General features: G+C 42.4%; 1 protein-coding gene across 1 annotated transcript in view; it reads left to right on the forward strand.

Moving 5' to 3' along the window:
• tmtopsb (teleost multiple tissue opsin b) overlaps positions 1-18,277 on the forward strand; it is a 42,010-nt gene extending 23,733 nt beyond the window's left edge. The window contains exons 3-4 of the mRNA XM_076291140.1: positions 10,230-10,463; positions 17,981-18,277. Coding sequence (XP_076147255.1) covers positions 10,230-10,463; positions 17,981-18,277 — 531 coding nt within the window. The remainder of the gene's footprint in view (positions 1-10,229; positions 10,464-17,980) is intronic.
• The last annotated feature ends 1,558 nt before the right edge of the window (positions 18,278-19,835 follow it).

The raw sequence follows: 19,835 nt of genomic DNA on the forward strand, positions 1-19,835 counted from the left end.
GCACAGTCGGATTCTTTTAACCCAGTTTTACATGTTTCCCATTTCACGGCTGGTGTCTGTAATCCATTTAGCTCTCGAATCATTGCTTTTAATTGCATTTCATCAGCAAACAACTTGTCTTAATAGGCTGTTCAGAGATTTAATTACAGAAACACAAGTGTGGCGCCAGACACACAGTTGCCTTGACACACACACACACACACAGACATTTGGTTATGCAGAGCTGCAATCATGTCCAGAGAAAAACATTTCTCTGAAAATGACGCTTGTCCTTGAGCCCTGGCTTCTGTTGGTGCTTTGTCCAACCTTTGCTGTCATATCCGCATCCTTCAGGCTCCCTCACACACTGGCACACCCTGTGCACTGTCTTTCTGTCTCTCATCAACATCCATACACACACACACACACACAAACACACGCACACACACACACACACTCACACACACAGACTCCTGTGTGCCCCAGGCCCCAGCTCCGGCCCACCCGGTTGGTGCTTTATTTGGTCGGTCGGTCGGCGTGTCCACAGACAGCAGCAGCTGGTGGGTAATGCGCGTCACATGGGCTTTCCATTCCAAATTCCCGTCACGCCTCGCAGGCAAATCACACTATGTATTTAGTTGATCCCCCTCCCACAAAAATAAACACAAACACGCACCAGTGTGGTGGATTTGCAAGCAGACTTCCTAGACTCACCACCTACTGCCGTAAAACAAACACACAGAGTACAACACACCCGGATTTGATTTAAAACATTTGTGTATATAATATATATATATATATATATATATTATGGCATGCCATTTAGGAATTAATGTCAATATGGAATGAAAGTCTGAATATATATATCAGAATCTGAATATATAGATCAAAAACCTGAATATATATATCAAAATCTGAATATATATATCAACGCCCTGAATATATAGGTCAAAACCTGAGAATATATATCAAAATCTGAGAATATATATCAAAGTCTGAATATATCAAAACCTGAGAATATATATCAAAATCTGAATATATATATCAAGACCCTGAATTTATACATCAGAATCCGAGATTATAGACTGAAAGGATGAATATAGCCTATAGGTCAAAATCTAATATATCAAAACCGTGAATATATAAAACATGAGAATATATGTCAAAATCGGGACTCATAAATTTTGGGGCATCTCGCCCGGAGGGCATAACAAGTTATGCCTTTTACAACAAGCTTTTTGATGGAAAAGTGGTGTTTAACTTCCATAATCTTTGTTTAGTGAACGCATAAAACCATCAATTTGTAAGCGAAATCAAGAATTATGATCTTTGAGTTTGTTTATCGTTACCTAGCAACCGAGGCTTGAAGTGTTAAAATTTATTGCAATCTCGTTATGTACAAGAAATGCGGTAGCGCAGTGGTTAGAGGAGCGATATTTGACCCCAAGGATTGTTAATGTATAAATTCAGGGTCTTGATATATACAGTATATTCAGATTTTGATATATATTCTCAGGTTTTGATATATATATTCAGATTAGGGCTGTCAAAATAACTGATTAATTTCGATTAATTAATTTGAGAAAAAATAACTGATTAAAAAAATTAGTGCAGATTAATCGATTCCGTATGACCTTTGACCCCGAGCCGTTCTAGACGGTAAAAATTAGACTGTAAAATGAAGGAGAGAGAAGAAAACGTGCTGCCTGGATCATTGATTGGAACATTTACTTTTAAAAAACCGCCTGATGGTGTTGATAAAAATAAAGTGTTGAAAATAAAGTCCTCTGCGATGTCTACAGCAAGGAATTTGCATATCACCGGAGTTCATCAACTCTATAGTCGCACATCAATGCAAAGAAATATGTGTTGACATTGAGGGGAGTGTTAATTTATTTTCATTGTGTCCCCTAGGTTATATCTGTGGCCTGAAATGCCTTGTATGTGAAAAAAAAACTTCCCGAAGCACTTTTGAATTTATTTCCTCAGCATATTAGGTCATATCATAGATTATTATGGCAATTATTTGAACAGTGAAATAATAAAAAGATAATAATAAAAGAGTTTTTGAACTTTAATGTCACTAATGCTGATTATTCAATGATTCATTTGAATTTAAATATTTAAAATACTTTCACAGCAAAAATTATATATGCGATTAATTTAGATTAATTAATCACAGAGTATGTAATTAATTACATACATTTTTTTAATCGATTGACAGCCCTAATTCAGATATATATATATATATATATATATATATATGCCTAACCTTCATTACTACTTATCTCAATTCACGATCAAAATGGATATGCTACCCAGCAAGTCATCTAAGCTCATGAACACAGATGTATAACTATGACCAGAAAAGGACAGAACTGTATTCATTAGTTCAGTGACACCTATTTAAGTACACACATTACACACGTCACATTATACTTTGACCAACATGACCCTATTAAGATGTAATTAATCATTATATCTTGCTCTGATGTGGTCTCTCATGCATCATGAAGTACATGCTTTATCATTATAATATTTAAATCATTAAATTACACTTTTATGTTTATTCTTATCATCCATGCACTCTTGTGTCAACTAAGGTACGATAACATTCTGCATTGCATCAGAATTGAACAGCACAGCTTGTGCAGATTTTATTGTGTATGTTCCCTGAATTTCCCCTACTAGTGCAACCTTGGTCTGCATTTGTATTGTCCCATACTGTACCTCGGTACATCTAGAAAGGCAGCAGCAGAAGGTCAGGCATGAGAAGACAGTCTCTAATATATGCTGTTGTAGTTGCTACTGTACGGAACCCTGGAGGGGTCATTGCAAGATATTTTTTGGTCTATTTGGTGTGTGCTCATTTGACTAAATCGTGCGCACGTTTTACTAATAGTGTGCTCATATACAATATACAATGTGTGCAAAATATAGTAAAATCTTTGCACAATCTACTACATTGAGCGCACAATCTAATAAAATGAGACCACAATGTAGTAAAATTAGACCACAATGTAGTAAAATGTGCACACAATATACTTAATTGTGCACACAATCTAGTAAAATGAGACCACAATTTAGTTAAATGAGTGCACATTCTTTCGATATAAAAAACAATTCTTGCAATGACACGTCCCGGGCTCTGTACTGTCCCACTACAGAAAAGGTTTAACACAGCTTACTTTCTCTATTTGCCTAAACATTATTGTATTTTGGTTATTTTCTAAAAATCAGAGAGAGACCAATAAAAGCAGCAAGAATCAGGCCTGTTGTCCTCACTTCACTTTTACCACATTGAAAGCAAAATGGAGAGAGAGAGAGAGAGAGAGAGAGACAGACAGAGAGAAAGATGTTATATCCACAGACAAATAAAAATAAAACACTTGAATGAGCAAAGACTCAGGATGAAATAGCCTCAGATCATCACCCAAGGGACTAAAAAACGTAAAACCTAACGGTTAAAATTGGACTTCTTATTGTGCGAGAAGGCATTGCATGCATTGCATTTCCTTGTTGTAAATACTCCAATGACATTTATGGTGTTACATTTACGTTAAGCTATCTTTTTTATAGGCTCCTCTGTCTTTTGGCTAGAGATATAACAATGAAAAGCACATGGTTTATTTATTTTCAATTTCATTACATCAACCCTTCAACATTAAAGGTTGTATCAGCGATTGCGGTTAACGTCACTTCTGTTGACGTTCAAACAAAATAGAGCTAGCTCGCTCCTCCCTCCCCCTCCCTCCTGTGCAATTGAAACTCTCCTAAACACGCATCTTGTCTGTGATTGGTTGGAACGCTATTTATTTTGGTTTTCAGTAATTGATAACACCAATTGTTTTTGTGTACAGATCTTGGAGCCTAGGCTGCCTACAGAGACGTGTTTTTTGACGGCCTGCTTATAGGGTACCCTGGGAATCCAGAGTTCTCGTGGAAGTATTTGCTCATGAGAGACTCAATGACTGGCAATGAGTAATGATGCACGTAACTTTTGCCCCTTTCATCGCAGGGAACCAATCACATCTGTGTATCTGATATAGGCGGGCCAGAGGCGAGCTAAACAGATGATAGTTGTAGTGTTATCCAACTGCGTTGAAGTCCGGAATCAGTCAGTTAACATTGGTCACGTAATGTTAACCAATTGCGTGCAGTGAGCTTTTAAAATGCATGCTTGGTGCCGCCCCTCGAGTTGGGTCATTACATTATTCGTGGCAAGACCCTTAATCTTTCAGATTTGGGTCTGGAATCTCCAGGCTACTTATTGGGCAGGCAGCTAGCGGATTGTGAGGAAAGATTAGATGAACGTGATCATTTATGTTTGGGCCTACAATCGCTGATACAACCTTTAAAGGACAAGTTCGGTATTTTACACTTAAAGCCCTGTTTTCAGATAGTTTATGATTAAATAGAACGTTTAAGATTGAAATTTGGACACATGCTGCTGTCCTGAGAATTTTCGATTTCTGTGGTAGCGCCCCCCCTCCTCCAGAACGCTGCATAGGTGCACTGGAACAATCCTTCCTAAAACGCATTAAACTTTTGTTTACAAAGACGTGAAACTCACCGAGTGGTCAGGGGTGTTCACTGATATACTCACACAAAAATCGCTGCAAAAGATTCTTTCCAACAGGTTTTATCGTAGTTTTTGTCCAACTCCATTGAGTTGTATTGGATGTGCAGTGAGGTACGGTATTACTCCGCTGCCGGAAACGGATATGGGGTTGTTTGTATTCTTTCTGTAGTCTTATGCAGTCGCGGTATCGTAGGCTGCTACACTATCCAAATTATTGTCACGTCCAACCATGGCTAATGCTAAAATGTCTTGGAACTTGCACGATGTGAATGATAGCCTACGTGAATCATTACGTTTTCATCATGAAAGTTCCACAGCCAAAAAAATAGTAAACGTACAAAATCATGTAGCCAAATTATTCATGTAGGCTAGGGTTAGTGTTAGGCTTATGATGTGAACATGACAGGTTATGGACATAACAAATAAGTTCTTACCCCAAATTCTTGCAACTCTGTCGTCCCAGGAGGTAATGTGGGAACCGCTGTATTTCTCAGGTGAAAGAGCTTTTTGGGCGATTTCTTTCGACCTCCAGCGAAGTTCAGTAAAATGCAGACCGCAGAGACACGGTGATCAGCTTTCTGCAGATTCTCAACAGGTGTGCTCACATCCAACCCCAGAAATTCCAGCCACAACTTTAGCCTTTCTGGATCGTTGAAAGGAAGTCTGTGACAACTTTTTTTGCTACGAATTTTCCTGCAATTCGGAACTGCACAAAATCGCCTCATTTTTAGCTGTCTGTTGCAAAATACTTCAAGACAGCGATCTTCTGCTTCTTCTGTGTATTCAATGAAATGCCAGTGGTTTGCTTGTAATTGGCAAGACGGTGTAAGGTGCATTATCGCCACCAACTGGGTTGGAGTGTCTATTATTCAAGCTCTCAACGGAAGAATGTACGGCTGTGAGGCGTTTGGAAAAATAGCTCCACAGTTTTACAACGCATGGTAAACACCTGTTGGAAAGCATCTTTTGCAGCGATTTTTGTGTGAGCATATCAGCGAACACCCCTGACCACTCGGTGAGTTTCACGTCTTTGTAAACAAAAGTTTAATGCGTTTTAGGAAGGATTGTTCCAGTGCACCTATGCAGCGTTCTGGAGGAGGGGGGGCGCTACCACAGAAACCGAAAATTCTCAGGACAGCAGCGTGTGTCCAAATTTCAATCTTAAACGTTCTATTTAATCATAAACAAAATGTGTAAAAAACCCGAACTTGTCCTTTAATGTCTGAATGTGTTCTCACACCCGTATTGTGTGGGTGTCGTCTTTCTTCTTATTTTCCCTCTTTTATCTCCCCCTCCTTTTCCCTCCCCTCATTCTGCTGCATCTTCTTTTATTGCTAAAAAGGATTTTATTTGCTTTTATTTGCCAATAGACCTCTCCGGAATAAGTCCCGCCTCTGAAACATCCGGATCCACCCAACTTCCGGGCGTCGAATGTCTATGGAAAATAACATTCCGTTTCGAAATATCACACCTGTCAAACATCTGTAGGTGGCGAAGTAGAAAACAATGGTGGGCCGATTGGCCTACACACTTCTGCTATGTAGTTTCCACTGGATTTTTTGATTGTCGGTGCCGTTAAAGTAGAAATATATCAGTTAGAAGCACTAAGCTAACCCACGCTTCGGACGCCGCGACTCCCCGAGTCAAGGTTGCAGAGCAACGGCAATGTTTCATAGTTTGTCTTCACCGAAATGGAGTTTGTGGCACCAGAGCCTGTCTACGGAGGTGGCACTAACCCTGCGTGAAATCGTCATTTTTGATAGGTTGTTAATACATTCTGAAAATGTTACTGTTCTGATCAAGGTCATGCAAAATAAAGATGTTTTTCGTGAAAAAAAAAATCGTAAATCTGTTTTTCGTGAAAAAAATCATAAATCTGTTTTTCGTGAAAAAAAAAATCTTGTCTCGTCATGTCTTTAGTGTCTTTGTCGACGATTTCTTTCTTTTTCAAATATCTCAATAACAGCCAACAAACTCTCAGCACAGTCAAACCAAAGTTAAGTTGTGTTGAAAAGAGGCTGAACCTTAGCCTGGCGGGCCATCCTATATCATTGAAATGTATAGTCTGGAATCGAAACATTCACCTCGCTTAATCCAAGGGGGCGGGCAGAGAATTGTCTTTCAAACAGCCTAGGCATGCAATAGGCCAGCGCTACGACCATATCCGTATCCGGTCTGCAAAACGGCAAATACATCCTTCTTCGAAAGGAATGACTTAAGTGCATTGTGTTGCTCAACTTTCAAAGAAAAGCACAAGTCCAACTCCTCCAAAGTTGACGCCAACGCTGATTCAAACAACCGCTTTTCGTTCGCCATAGCCACCTTCCTTGTTGTTCACCGTCGCAGGACTGTTGTTATCCTGTTAAGCCCGCCTTAAGATTCTCTAACAAAATAGAGCGCTGTGATTGGATGACGTCCACGGCGTCAGCCAATAGAAATCCCTATGGTTTGATACTAGACGTACAGGCTGAGCAAATTAATTTGCCGCCGCTAGGGTGTGTCTAGATTTCTAGGCTAGCTGAACCTTGCAAACGATTTACTTTTAAAGACCACTGAAATTACGCGTGAATCACATGTGAAAATGACCATCACGTTAGGTTGTGACTGGTTGTGAGCGAGATCTAACTCCCTCCTCCGCCCGCGTACATCGGAACTAGCTCCCGGTTAGCATTATAATCGTTTACTACTTTAATGGCACCGACAATCAAAAAATCCAGTGGAAACCAGATGGCAGAAGTATGTAGGCCTATCGGCCCACCAGCTTTTTCTACTTTGCCACCTACAGAGTTTGACAGGTACGATTTTTCGAAACGCCATGTTATTTCCCATAGACATTCGACAACAGGAAGTTGGGTGGATCCGGATGTTTCGGAGGCGGGACTTATTCCGTAGAGTACATGTGTACTGTGTGATTGTTCTGTTGGCTTGGTGCATGCACCCCGCTTTCACTTTGACTCCCTGCATTGTGACAAAAACTGTCAGTCAGACAGTGAATTTTGGTTTACCAAATTAGCATAATGCGGTAACAATTATCATTTCAATTCTATCTGAAATCTGCTCACTGCAGACGTTACAATGCAGACAAGCAGCAGCATAGCCTTGAAAGACGTACACTTTGAATTTGATCAGAGCGGCTCTGGTTCTTCACTTGATGTGATTGGCTGGATGACCGTTCAATCAAATCAACAGACCTATTTGTGTCTCTGTGTGTGCGTTATAGATATGGTTCCAACTCTTTACGGGAGCGTTTATTTCCATATTTTACTTTCAATTTAATCTGACAAAAAGTGTGGGGGATAGAATCGTGTTCCAGCAAAACTGTGTACGTTATAACACCCACATCCCCCACGCTTGCTACGCGCCTGGTGTGTGTGCGTGTCTGCACGCAGGTGTCTCCCTCTCCCTCCCGTGTCATAGGCCTATGTAATGTGTCCAGAAAACCCACAAAACGCAACAGTGATAGAGCAATCATAGTATCATGATATGATTGCCATCTGGTGGTAGTGGTTTGTGGGCCTATTGGGGTCAAGTAGGAAGCCCAGCAAGTTCCAAAAGTAGAAAAAAAGTTTTGCGAGATCTCGCAAAAGTTTTGCGAGATCCCGCAATGAGATCCCGCAAAAGTGTATCGTTTTTTTTTTCTTCTTCATGTTTTTTTCCCCATTACTTTTTTTTTTTTTTTTTTTTAACCCATGTTTTTTTTCCCCATGTCACCCGGAGGGCTCCGTACCAATGAGCTGTACAGGAGATGCTGGGTGAAAGAATATTGTACATCCAGAACCTTTTGGTTTTGAAGAAACATGTAGCCTACTAGATTGGATCTACTATTTTGTTACCTACCTCTGTTCTCTGTTCTGTAGGTCACTGTTTAGTTTACAAGGTGAAAATAGTCACTCATAAGAGATCATGCTGAGTAGTGATTGGAATTTGTTAATTGTACCACGGTGAACATAGCTGCAGCATTGCTTGACCTTCTGACACATCCATGTGATTCATACACACACACATAAACACCTTTCCCTGTCCTCTACTGATGCCTTCTCGGCAGTTACCTGTAAATAATAGCTAACGCCTATGCATGGATCAACAGGGAGCCAATTAAAAGCCTGTCAATCAGCGTGTTTGTGAAAATTGTGAATTCAGGCTGTAATCCCTGATGCGTGCTGCTGGGAACTCTGATGCGTACTCCGTGAAGAGCTCTCTGATTGCCTTATTTATTACTTACCTCTAAAATTAAAAAACAATGACCTTATAGAGAACCACTGGTGCTGCAAATGATTTGGTCTACAGGCAATTATGCTTGAAAAAAAAAACATTACAAATCTGAAACAGGTGAGAAAACAGTTATTTCAAATCTAGCGAGGTAAATCAAGAAGTTATTACAGTATTTACAATCACAATTTACTGTACTGCAGGAGAGACAAGGTGTATTTCATTCCAGGGTCATCAGTCACATGCAGGGTGGGGTTTTCTCTGAGCTTTCCTGTCAGAAAGAGGACAAGCCTCATTAACCTCAATTAGTCTCCAGCAGGCCCGACTCACTCACAAAAATAAAGCGCTCGGTGACAAGCAGACCTAAAAGACACGGGACACGGCACGGGAGAAGTCTCTGAGGCAGCTAATGTGATTTCGCCCCAGCAATCACCTGTGATACAATGGGAAGGTTCAATCATTTGACTGGTTGGGCCCCGCTGGCCAAATAGAGATGCATATTCATGCTGCTAAATCAAGGCAGACAGCGAGAGACAGCTGGAGACCGCTGGAGACCAGCTGGACCATGAAACCGAGGCACTGAATATCAGCCGCAGTGCCAGCCAGCATGGAGTATAGGAGGAAGAGAAATAAAAACAGAGAGAGAGATTTGAGAGAGAGAGAGGGAAGGAGAGACAGCAAAGCTGACACTAGAGCTGTGGCGAACATGCCACATGACAGCAGAACACGTGTCCTTGCAATTGAGCTGAATCGCGATACAAATGAATTCCACCGCAGGGAAAATCAGCGTGCATTACATACAGTATGTCTTGCTGTGTCTACAATACCTACCAGCTGGAGAAGAGAGTGCTAGTGCCAGTTCTGCTATCCAAAAGTTGGCACTGGCTTTCCACGACAACTGGCAGGGATGATTGACTTCAGCTGACAGCATTAATCCAGTCTCTAGCTCTTTATGAAGCAAGGATGTGAGCAGTCTTGAAGAACAAAGGCGCCGTAGATTTTTTATGCAGTGCGGGTGCAGTCTCCACCATTGCACTTATTAAGATTGCAGGAGTTCCAGAACAACAGCAGAAGTCTGGTCAGACTACTCTGAATGGACGCTCTTTACTCCAATTTGGTTTGGAACTCTGCTGCACAGATTTGCTCAGTGCTGCTGTTGAGACATTGGTTACACCATTGTTGGAATAATTAATATAATTGGTAGCAGAGGCCATTTTTAAGAATGTGCTACCATCTGGTACTTGGCTGTTTATCTGAGATGCTACTTTATCTAGGTTATGCAATTTTCACAAATAGACTTTTTAATGTTTCCTTCTCGATCTTGCTCATGTCCCTCCTGCCACCCCCCCCCCCCCCACCCCACCCCCTCTCATCCTCTCCCTTTCCCCTTCTCTCCCTTTCCCCTTCTCTCCCTCTCCTCCTCTCCTCTCCTATGGCCGCTTCCCCTGTGGTCCTGAAGGTGAGTCGCATCAACACGGCTGTGAGCCGTAAGCGGGAGCAGCGTGTGCTGCTGATGGTCATCACCATGGTGGTGGCCTACCTACTGTGCTGGCTGCCCTATGGAGTCATGGCCCTGGTGGCCACGTTCGGGGGGCCAGGCCTGGTGACCCCGGAGGCCAGCATCATCCCCTCCATCCTGGCCAAGTTCAGCACAGTCATCAACCCCATCATCTACATCTTCATGAACAATCAGGTGAGTGGTCAATGATAGAGACTGAAACAGATGAAGAACAGTAAAAGTCAATGAGATTGTAAAGGAAGTAATGTTGAGCAGGCACACAACACAGCTACGTGTGTTTGTGGGCCGTGAATTTGTTTGAGTTTGATATATACAGTGTTTGTGTTAGAGGTACCTGCATGATTTCACATATAACATCAAAGGTAAAAGGACATAAATGTCTTTATGAGATAATAAGATAATATAACAAAATCCAAAAAAACAAATGAGGGTAATATAAGTAGCATCTCATGCAACAGCTTTACCTTAACTGCCACACATTTCCTACGAAGTCAAAAGCATACTGTGGAGATGTTTTTCACTCTTTTTGAAGAATAACCTGGGAGGAATTTAATGAAACAGTGAAAACAAGGTATGTAATAGTTAGGAATTGGGTTAGCCTCCATGAAGACGGCACAGTTATCCAGAGCCGGTCAAGTGTTTGACTTAACTCTGTGAAGCTGCAAATCGACAATGAGTAATTTGATAGAAGAGAACGTCGGGAAACAAAGGTCAGTGGTGGACAGTAACTAAGTACATTTACTTGATTTCTGTACTTAAGTACATTTACTCGATTACTGTACTTGAGTATGATTTTCAGGTATCTGCATTTTACTTGAGAATTTTTGAAAGACTTTTACTCCATTACATGAAAGCCAAATATTGTACTTTTGACTCCGCTACATTTGAAATATGAGCATGAAGTACTTATTACTTTTAAGCATATTTGAAGCGATTCAGCCAATCATAATCAAGGACCCGAACTATCCGTTTTAGATTAATTTTTTCAACTTGGCTGTGGTAATGATATTGACAGCAGATTATTCACCATATCCTCCATGATCATGGTGAATTTGAAATGAAATTAGACAATCAGCTGACATTCACCACATAGCTAGATCTTTACATTATTAAATGGTAAATGAACTACTCATAATTGAGTTATCCTGTTTTGTATTCAGCAGTGAAAATGTTTTAGATTTTTGAACAGAATGAAATGAGAATGAAAAACAATTTAAAGTGAATTACTGCATCCTTTAGAACAGTTACAAAGTTATGAAAGTAGGCAAAATGATGCTGGATGCAAGGAACTAAAGGTCTGTTTAAGTCCTTGTGACCAACCAAAGGATGTACATCATATTGTTGACAAAATAAACGTTACATTACAACACGTTAAAAAGGACTTGTACAACACAATAGAAAGGACTTGTACTTGTACCTGCAAAAGTACTTGTACTTTTGAATACTTAAGTATTTTTAACAGCAAGTACTTCTGTACTTCAACTCAAGTAAATTGTTGGCATAGTAACTTTCACTTGTATTGGAGTAATATTTGACCAGGTGTGTCTATACTTTGACTTAAGTAAAGGAATTGTGTACTTTGTCCACCTCTGACAAAGGTGCAGTAGATCAAAAAGACAGCTATGACGTTGGACCTCATGATCACTTGACAATGAGAAGAAAGCTCCAAAGAAAGAGTGGTTGTAACCTAATTCATTACATATGTAATGAATTATATGCTATGCTATGCAGAAGGTAGGAAAGGAGATCCTGTAGCTTGGGCTGGTCGCAATGAAGATCATGTGGGGTGGGTTTAAAGTAGAAAAGTAAAGAAGTAAATTCTATAGAAATCATCTCACTCTGTTGAAAGAAGTGATGTTCAGATGTTGACCAATTGAATGTAGTGTAACTGTAGTAAGAAAAGTAAGATAAAGTGATTTTAATGCTAGCATGGGTCTTTAGCATTGCTGGAATGTTGTCATCTATCCAGCAAACCTGATACTATACTGAAAAGCTGATACAGTGTGTCAGAGGGGAATATGGTTTCTGCAACTCCAGAAAATAGATGTTTCAAATTATTTTATTCTCTGTCTTTTATCATTTATTTATCACTTTGTTCCTTTGTTCTCCTTTTCCTTGCTTATCCTTTGCTTACCTTACTATCTAAGACCCCTTCTCTCTCTGTAATTCTCTCTCTCTCTCTGTGTGTCTGTGTGTGTGTGCGTGCGTGCGTGCATGCATGCGTGCGTGCATTTTGAGACCATCCTGTCAGACTGGTTGACGGCCTTGGTGGCTGGTTTGTATTCTCCTCTTTTCTCTAGGCCACACCAACACAATGAAACTCTTTTTTACTTCCCCGAGATGCTGAGATGCTCAGGACCTCCACACTTATTATGTCCATTATGTTGTCTGTAAAGGGGTGAGGAGAACATCCAGCTATAAAACAAACACTTCCACTGCATGCCAATCTTGTTTTGTCCCACTGGCTGTACTGTACAGGAAATTGAAAAGTTTCTTTATGTCTGACTTTTTTCCCCTCAGATGCCCGCTTATTATTTTCTCTGCATAACCAGTGTTTTCATGACAACTTTAAACCCTGTCCTTTTTATTTCATAACTCTATAATGTCTGCCTGAGATGCTTTGATGAATTGTACCACAAATGACAACAGGGATGTGTATTTGCTCCATAAATGAATGGTGCTTATTAGTCTATGCAGAAGAGGCCCTGGCAAGGAAAATTTGGCCCTTCAGTTGCTCAAGAAGACACCATTGCCCTGTATGTCATTTTCAGTCTTCAATTCCTCCCAGCCCGTAACCATGGAAACTGTGAGTTGAGGCGAGTTGAAGACTTAAAGTGCTGTACAGATTCAAGTATCGATCGTCGTCGAAGAAAATCAGAAGAGGAAAGCCCTCCAGAAAAAAAAGGAGGAAATACGTTGATAGACAAAACCATTGAGTGTGAGTGTTTGTCTCTCTCTGTCTCTTTGATTGTGTTTAAGTGTGTGCATGTGTGTGTGTATGTGTGTTTGTGTGTAAGTGAGTAAGTGTGTGACTGAAGAGAGAGCAAGAGAGAGAGAGAGAGAGAGAGGGAGAAAAGGCTTCAAAAGCTGGGAGTTGGTGACTAAATAGGGATGCTTCTCATTTGGCTGGGCTCTCTTGGGCCACCGCAGTGTGAGATAATTACATTTACAGATTTCTTCCTCCCTCCTCAGGGAGCCTTAGAGTCCCCACGCCTCACGCCATTAACATGCACACAAGGTGCACTATATGGCTTAAGCCTTAGGGTATCTCACAACACAGTTTAGTTATTGGTCTCCGGACGAGCACACATAAACACAGGGCGTGAGGGACAGGCGGAAAAGGAAGAGGGTGGTCACAGGGAGGGACAGTGTTGATGTATGGTGACGCTGAGATTTGGGACATCTAGTCTACTCTCACTATTCCATGTTTTCCCCCCCACTTTTTTTCACTTGAGGATTCACGAGAGTTTGCTGGTTCTGGCTCGGAATTGAAACAGGTCATTTGTAGTCAAGCTTGGCCTTGTTCCCGCTCTTTTTCCCACTCACACCTGTAACACTGGGGGAAGATAATTGGGTGTGGAAATACAGCTACCTCCCCTTGCACGCACGCCCACACACACATACACACACACACACAGACACATACTGTAGACACACACAGACATACACACACACACACACATATCCTCCATGGGCCAATCATTTCTCTGCCAGAACTTGCACAGCTCATTAGTCTGACAGCGCTCCAGCAAACCCAGGGGCTGAGGAGGAGAATACACTATTCAGTTAAATATTAAGCCATACACTACGGATGTCTGAACCAGTTGTCATCTCAGTGTCATTTGGATCTGCCATGTTAACAAAAGAAGGTAAAGTGGGACAGGAGTGGGGAAACTGTTATAATGGTTTTATCATATTATGTTTTTCACTGAGTTTGAAAAGGTAGAAGTTAAAGGTAGCCTATACTATGCTGGTTTAGGTATTTTTGGCGAGTTTAGAGCTCCCTCTAGAGTTGTGATGTATTTATATGTTACTCTGCTATTGTAAATAGCAAACTTCTTGCGACTTACCCCCCGGTGTACACAATGCAAATGCTTTTGTTGTGGAGGTGAAGGATTAACAACAGGCAAAAACTATCTCCAAAGAGCTATATCTACTGACAAGTTAATGTTTCACGATTCTCGCAAGTTTTGGCGGGGCGCCGCTCTTGGAAGTTGCATGGCTGGTTTTCTCAGTAGGGACCTCGCACGATTTGCCTATTAGTTTGTTTACCATCAAATTGGCTTCGTAAAGGTGAAAATCCTGCGTAGTGTGCCTTTAAAATAACGTTCATCTTTAGGTTATTGCTTATTAATAACAGACTGAGTAGGCTTTTATTAACTGACCATTATCTGGTCAAATGACAACTGCTTGCAGTCAGAAAAAGCTAAATATTTGCAACACCTAGTAAACATCTGCATGTAGTGCTTAAAGAAAGAATATTTTGCCTTAAAGGTGCTCTAAGCGATGCTGGGCAACGTCACTTCTGTTGACTTTCAAACAAAACAGAGAGCTAGCTCGCTACTTCCTCCCCCTCCCTCCCGTGCTGCTCCCGTGCAATTGAAACTCTCCTAAACGCGCATCTCGTCTGTGATTTGCTAGAACAGTTTGTTATGTTTTCATGGGCTAGGTTTGCCCAGGTTGTTTTTGTTGCCGGTTTTTGGAGCCTGGGCTGTCCACAAAGATTGCATTTTTTTTACAGTGTATTCAGGACACAGACAGCTAGCGGTTGGTTAGGTGCTGTTTGCAGTAAGTGACATAAAATGTGCTAGCTTAAAAAACCCGTGGCATCGCTTAGAGAACCTTTAAAGGAGTAATTTATACAGCTCCATGATGTGCACTGAAAATATGGATACAACCATTAAGGATAATATTTCCATTTAATTGTGCCATTAAGGGGGATTTTATGCAGCATTGAACACTTTCTCCGTGTTAAAAATATGGAAAGCCAGTGCAGTTTCAATTATTCAGCACTAAACACAAGTATGAATCCTCAGTGGTTTTACATTCAGCGCATTGATGCATCAGAGCTGTAAATGGGTGGTGATCATCCATTGACTCATCTCTAAGGCATCAGAGCAGCCCTACTCGGGCGTTTGAGCCGATATCAAGCTCTAACCACAGGGTCACTGCTTAAAACAGATTCACCTACTGTAGAAGTGCGGGAAGGCCCGCTGGGGTCTATCTGTGGTGATGCCGGCGGAGGTGATTCTGTCTCCCAGAGCCCCACTTCAATTAGGCTCACTGCTTGGCTATCACCTTTGGAAGCTCTGGGAGGCTCTCGGCCACCCCGCGGCTTCCTGTAATGAGCCCGAGCGTCTGAGTCCATTTATAACCTCCCATCCCGCCCCCGTCCTGCGTCGGCCAATGAGCTCATCCGATCACCCTCTGAGCTCTTGTGAAGGTAGAGCATCTGTCAAGGAGGCGGGGAGTTGACACTCCAGGCTGTGGACACAGCGGCTCTCTCTGGTGAGGTCACATGCTGTTAGCATGACGCTAATGTAGGCCACAGTTTTGCAAGCAGAGCTACTAATGTCCGCAATCTGTTCTGCCAAATGAGAATCCGTGACTTTATATCTGTTTATCAGTATGGGTTTAAAGTATGTTGGCAGACTTTTAACTCGGAAGATAATGGCAAAATTGACGTGTGACTTTTTTTGGCTTTACCTGCTGGCCTAAGGCCCCAAATTTCCTTGCATTCCATTTGGTTGGAAGAGCACGGGAGTGGCCAGTGCTGGCTGCCGAAGGTGGATTAGGCTTGCTGCCACCTCCAGTGTATCCTGACTCTCTTGGCCATTCCAGCTGTCCACACTGATCTCCACAATGGCTCCAAGAGGTGGCCTGGCTGTCCTCGCTCAGGTCTCCAGACACAAAGCGGTTTGGCTGTTTGTAAAAACGGGATATTTACACTGTATTTCATACAAAAAAAAAACTGGAGGAATAGGATAATATTGGTTAGGGTAAGGTTTCTTGGGCATTATATGACGTTAATATAGATTTACTAAAAAGTAACGTAATAGACTCATGGAACCTGCACAAAATTTTTGTGTTTTATCATGATTCCGCCAGCATTTGTGTGAATGATTATGAAGTAAACAAATGTCTCCCATGTCTGTGCTATTCTGGTTGTTTGATGTGTGTAGATTGCAAAAAGGGAGTCAGTTCCCACAGCAGATGTCATCAGCATGTGTTTTATATTGTTTGTTATTCCTGTTTGGCATCACATGGAGAAAAGCCCAAAGCAAATGACAACACAAGGGCATATGTCTGCATTTCCTGTGAAAATGTAGTTGACTATACGTATACATGAGGAACTGAGGAGTATACTAAGTACACTACATTTTCTCAAGGGATGTGATTTGTCAGTATGACTGTGAGCATGGGTTTGCGCATAAGAGGTTGAAAGAGCTCTTCCTTGTTGGTAGTGAACAACAGTGTTTTAAACCTTTGTTTTCTTTTTTCTTCTGCAAGAAAACCTGCAAGCTGATTTTGTTGAAATGGTGTCAGTGCATTTGTTAAAAATGGCAAAAAACTGTCAAGAAAGCAATAATGTGGTACTGAGAAAGGATATTCTCAAAGGGATGAGTCAAGGGTGTGTGTTAACTGCCATGACGTGCCCCCCCCCACCAGGGAAATGAATTCTGCCCCGGTGGCAGTCTTAGTTTAATTATGATAACTTTATCTATAATGAAGTAAGTGGCCTGGGAAACAATAGCCCAGCCCAGACCACAATGCAGCTCCCCAGACTTCTCATTTGCTGGCATCTCAAGCATTGTGCAGCTTACATGGCATTTTCAATTCAGTTCACTCTGTGTTTGGAAGGAGGAGGTAGCGCGGTCAATTGAAATCTCTTCACAATGGTTTCATTTGACTCGCTCCGCTGATTAGTGGTGCAATCAGAGAGGCGTCCGCCTCTGAAATCTGCCCGAGGTGGCCAGAGACATCAGCCATCCGCCGCCACCGAGGCATCCAACTCCGAGGAAAAGAGGCAAGATGCCTCCCCCACTGAAGCGTCCCTGTCCCCCTCTGATAATCACTGTCCCCCCCCCCCCCCCCCCCCCCTCAGCGAGGTCTCTCACAAGTTAATGAATTTCTCCAAACGGGAAAGGCTTTCAATTTGCAAAAAATGTATTCAGGACCTATTGGAGACAACAGAGTCCAGCTCTGTGAATAATATAATTATGTGTGTTTTTTTCTGCCGCACCTCCAGTCTATTGTTGGGCCCTGCATGAGACTCTGCGCATACAGCACAAATGTGACATCAAGCAGCACTTATTAATGGGGAAACAAAAAGGGGAGTTATTGCCCTGCTGCTATTAGTGCTTTACAGCGCAGGCGGTGGTGCAGAACCGAGCTAAGACAAGGTCAGGCTTTGCATTCCCCGTGAGGGCCCTTAAGGGGACACTCTGGAATGTAAACGTACCCGTTTTCTGTAGTGTGTAGCTTTCCTTTAATGTCGGAAAGTTGTGTGCAAGTAATCGATAAAGACGTGAGGTTTTGAAGGCTTTATTTTGATAGACAATTGTGTGTGTGTGTGTGTGTGTGTTTGTCTGTGCATGTGTGTGATTCTGTGTTTCTGTGATGTGTGCTTGCCTGCGTGTGTGAGTGTATTTGTGTGCCTGCGTGTCCAACCCCCCACCCCCGGTGGTCAGTTCTACAGGTGTTTCCAGGCCATGCTGAAGTGCACCGCCCCAGAGCGTGGCTCCAGCGTCAAGGCCTCATCGCGTGCCACCAAGACCCTGCGCATGGTGCGCCGTGCCGCCAACGGCCACAACGTCAACATTACCTTCGGCGTGCCGTCCGTCGGCTTCAACACCACCTACGCCCCTGAGACCAACAGACAGTCGCTGGAGGCGAAGGACACCACCTCCGCTCCCCCAGCACTGGTTCCCCCTGCGCCTGTGCCAGTCAAGCCCACTCTCTCTCTAGTAGCCCACTACAATGGCTGAGCAGGACGGACCTGTGTATGTGTGTTTGTGTGTTTGTGTGTGTTTATGGGGGGCACACAGGCCACTACACCGATGTCCGTGAGGCTGGAAGCAAACTGCTGACTGTGACAGGAAGGGTGGTTGTCAGTGGCGATAGGGCGACGGGGAGGCGAGAGGAGACGTATCTAACATGACGTGAGGGAGAGAAAGGACCGGAACGAGGAGTCAGTGGAGTCAACGGTGAAGGCTCCATGCAAATGCTTCAGCTCCTGAATGCATGCTTCCCCCGCAATGTAATGGCATGAAAATGTGTGGACAAATAGGGAGGATGGGAATGATCTGCTGAGGCTGAGGAGAATGAGAGTGAGATCTCCTCACAGGAGTGGACGGAAGGGGCGATTATGTTCTTTACACAACATAAGCCACATAATGACGGGCTGCAACGCTTTTCAGGCAGTAGGTCAACAGGGAGAACAGCTTGGAAAACAGTATTTCAACATAAATGCAAATTTCAGTCTTAATTTCAGTTAATAGGTCATGCTAATTCCAATGAAACCACTTCTTTATAATGACCAAGGACATGCTGCCTGTCACTCTATTCACATGGGGTTTTTTGTCCTGGAGCGATTTTATAATTGCAGGAGCACCTCTTGGTGAAATATTTCAGCAGCAGCTTGCGTTTCTGTATAATGCTGTAGCACAAGTCTATTTACTATGTTATGTAGCACAAGTCTATTCACTATATACTAAAGACCACATGGTGCCCTTGATGATAAAGATGGCCTTGCAGAAAATCTGTTGTTCTCTCTTAAGAATATGTTTTTCCTGTACAGTTATTTATGAAATAGAAGCGGATGTTGCCATGGGGCCATGCAGTTTGGGTTTTGTGTATCTGAAAGATATGGCCCACTATTGGTGTCAGTTTTTTGTTGAGCTTTTAGCCTTTATTTGGACAGGACAGTGAAGACAGACAGGAAGTGAGTGGGAGAGGGACATGACTGCAGGTCAGACTCGAACCTGGGTCCCCGTAGGTGCTCGGACCCGTTCATGGTGCCCCCACTATTGGTGTCAGTTTTGAAGAAGCTGAAAGATTTTGCACACAAAGAAGCATTTGGGGCTGTATTTTGGGTCACCAGCGCATGGCGTAATACTCGTTATTCACCCGCGGAAAGTTGAATTCGGTATTTTGCACGTTTATTTTTTAAGCATTGCGCCCAGGGGTGTGGCAATTAACAACCTAGGGAGGGGACTCGCGCATTGTCTAAAAATCGCTATCATACACCACCTAAACCTGGTCAGAAGTCAATGGCAAGTTGTTCATATGCTATTTTAAGAGCGCATGTCAACAGTCATATTGGCAGGTGCACGCACCATCCTTCTATCATCCATGAACGCACACCAGCGCACGTCCATGCAAAGCATTAAATTGCACACACAATGGGAAACATAATTAGAATAAAGATATTACGAAATACTGTACATCTCATGATGAGTAGTTATTCACCATCATTTGCAAATTGGTAATGACGGTTAAAAGTGATTAGGGGAGAGGCGAGAGACACGTATGGAGCACAGTCAC

Source organism: Alosa pseudoharengus, unplaced genomic scaffold (assembly GCF_046254945.1).
Source record: "Alosa pseudoharengus isolate Yale_2024_CS ecotype anadromous, Long Island Sound unplaced genomic scaffold, YU_APseudo_1.1 YU_APseudo_1.1_scf_18, whole genome shotgun sequence".
Taxonomy (NCBI): domain Eukaryota; kingdom Metazoa; phylum Chordata; class Actinopteri; order Clupeiformes; family Clupeidae; genus Alosa; species Alosa pseudoharengus.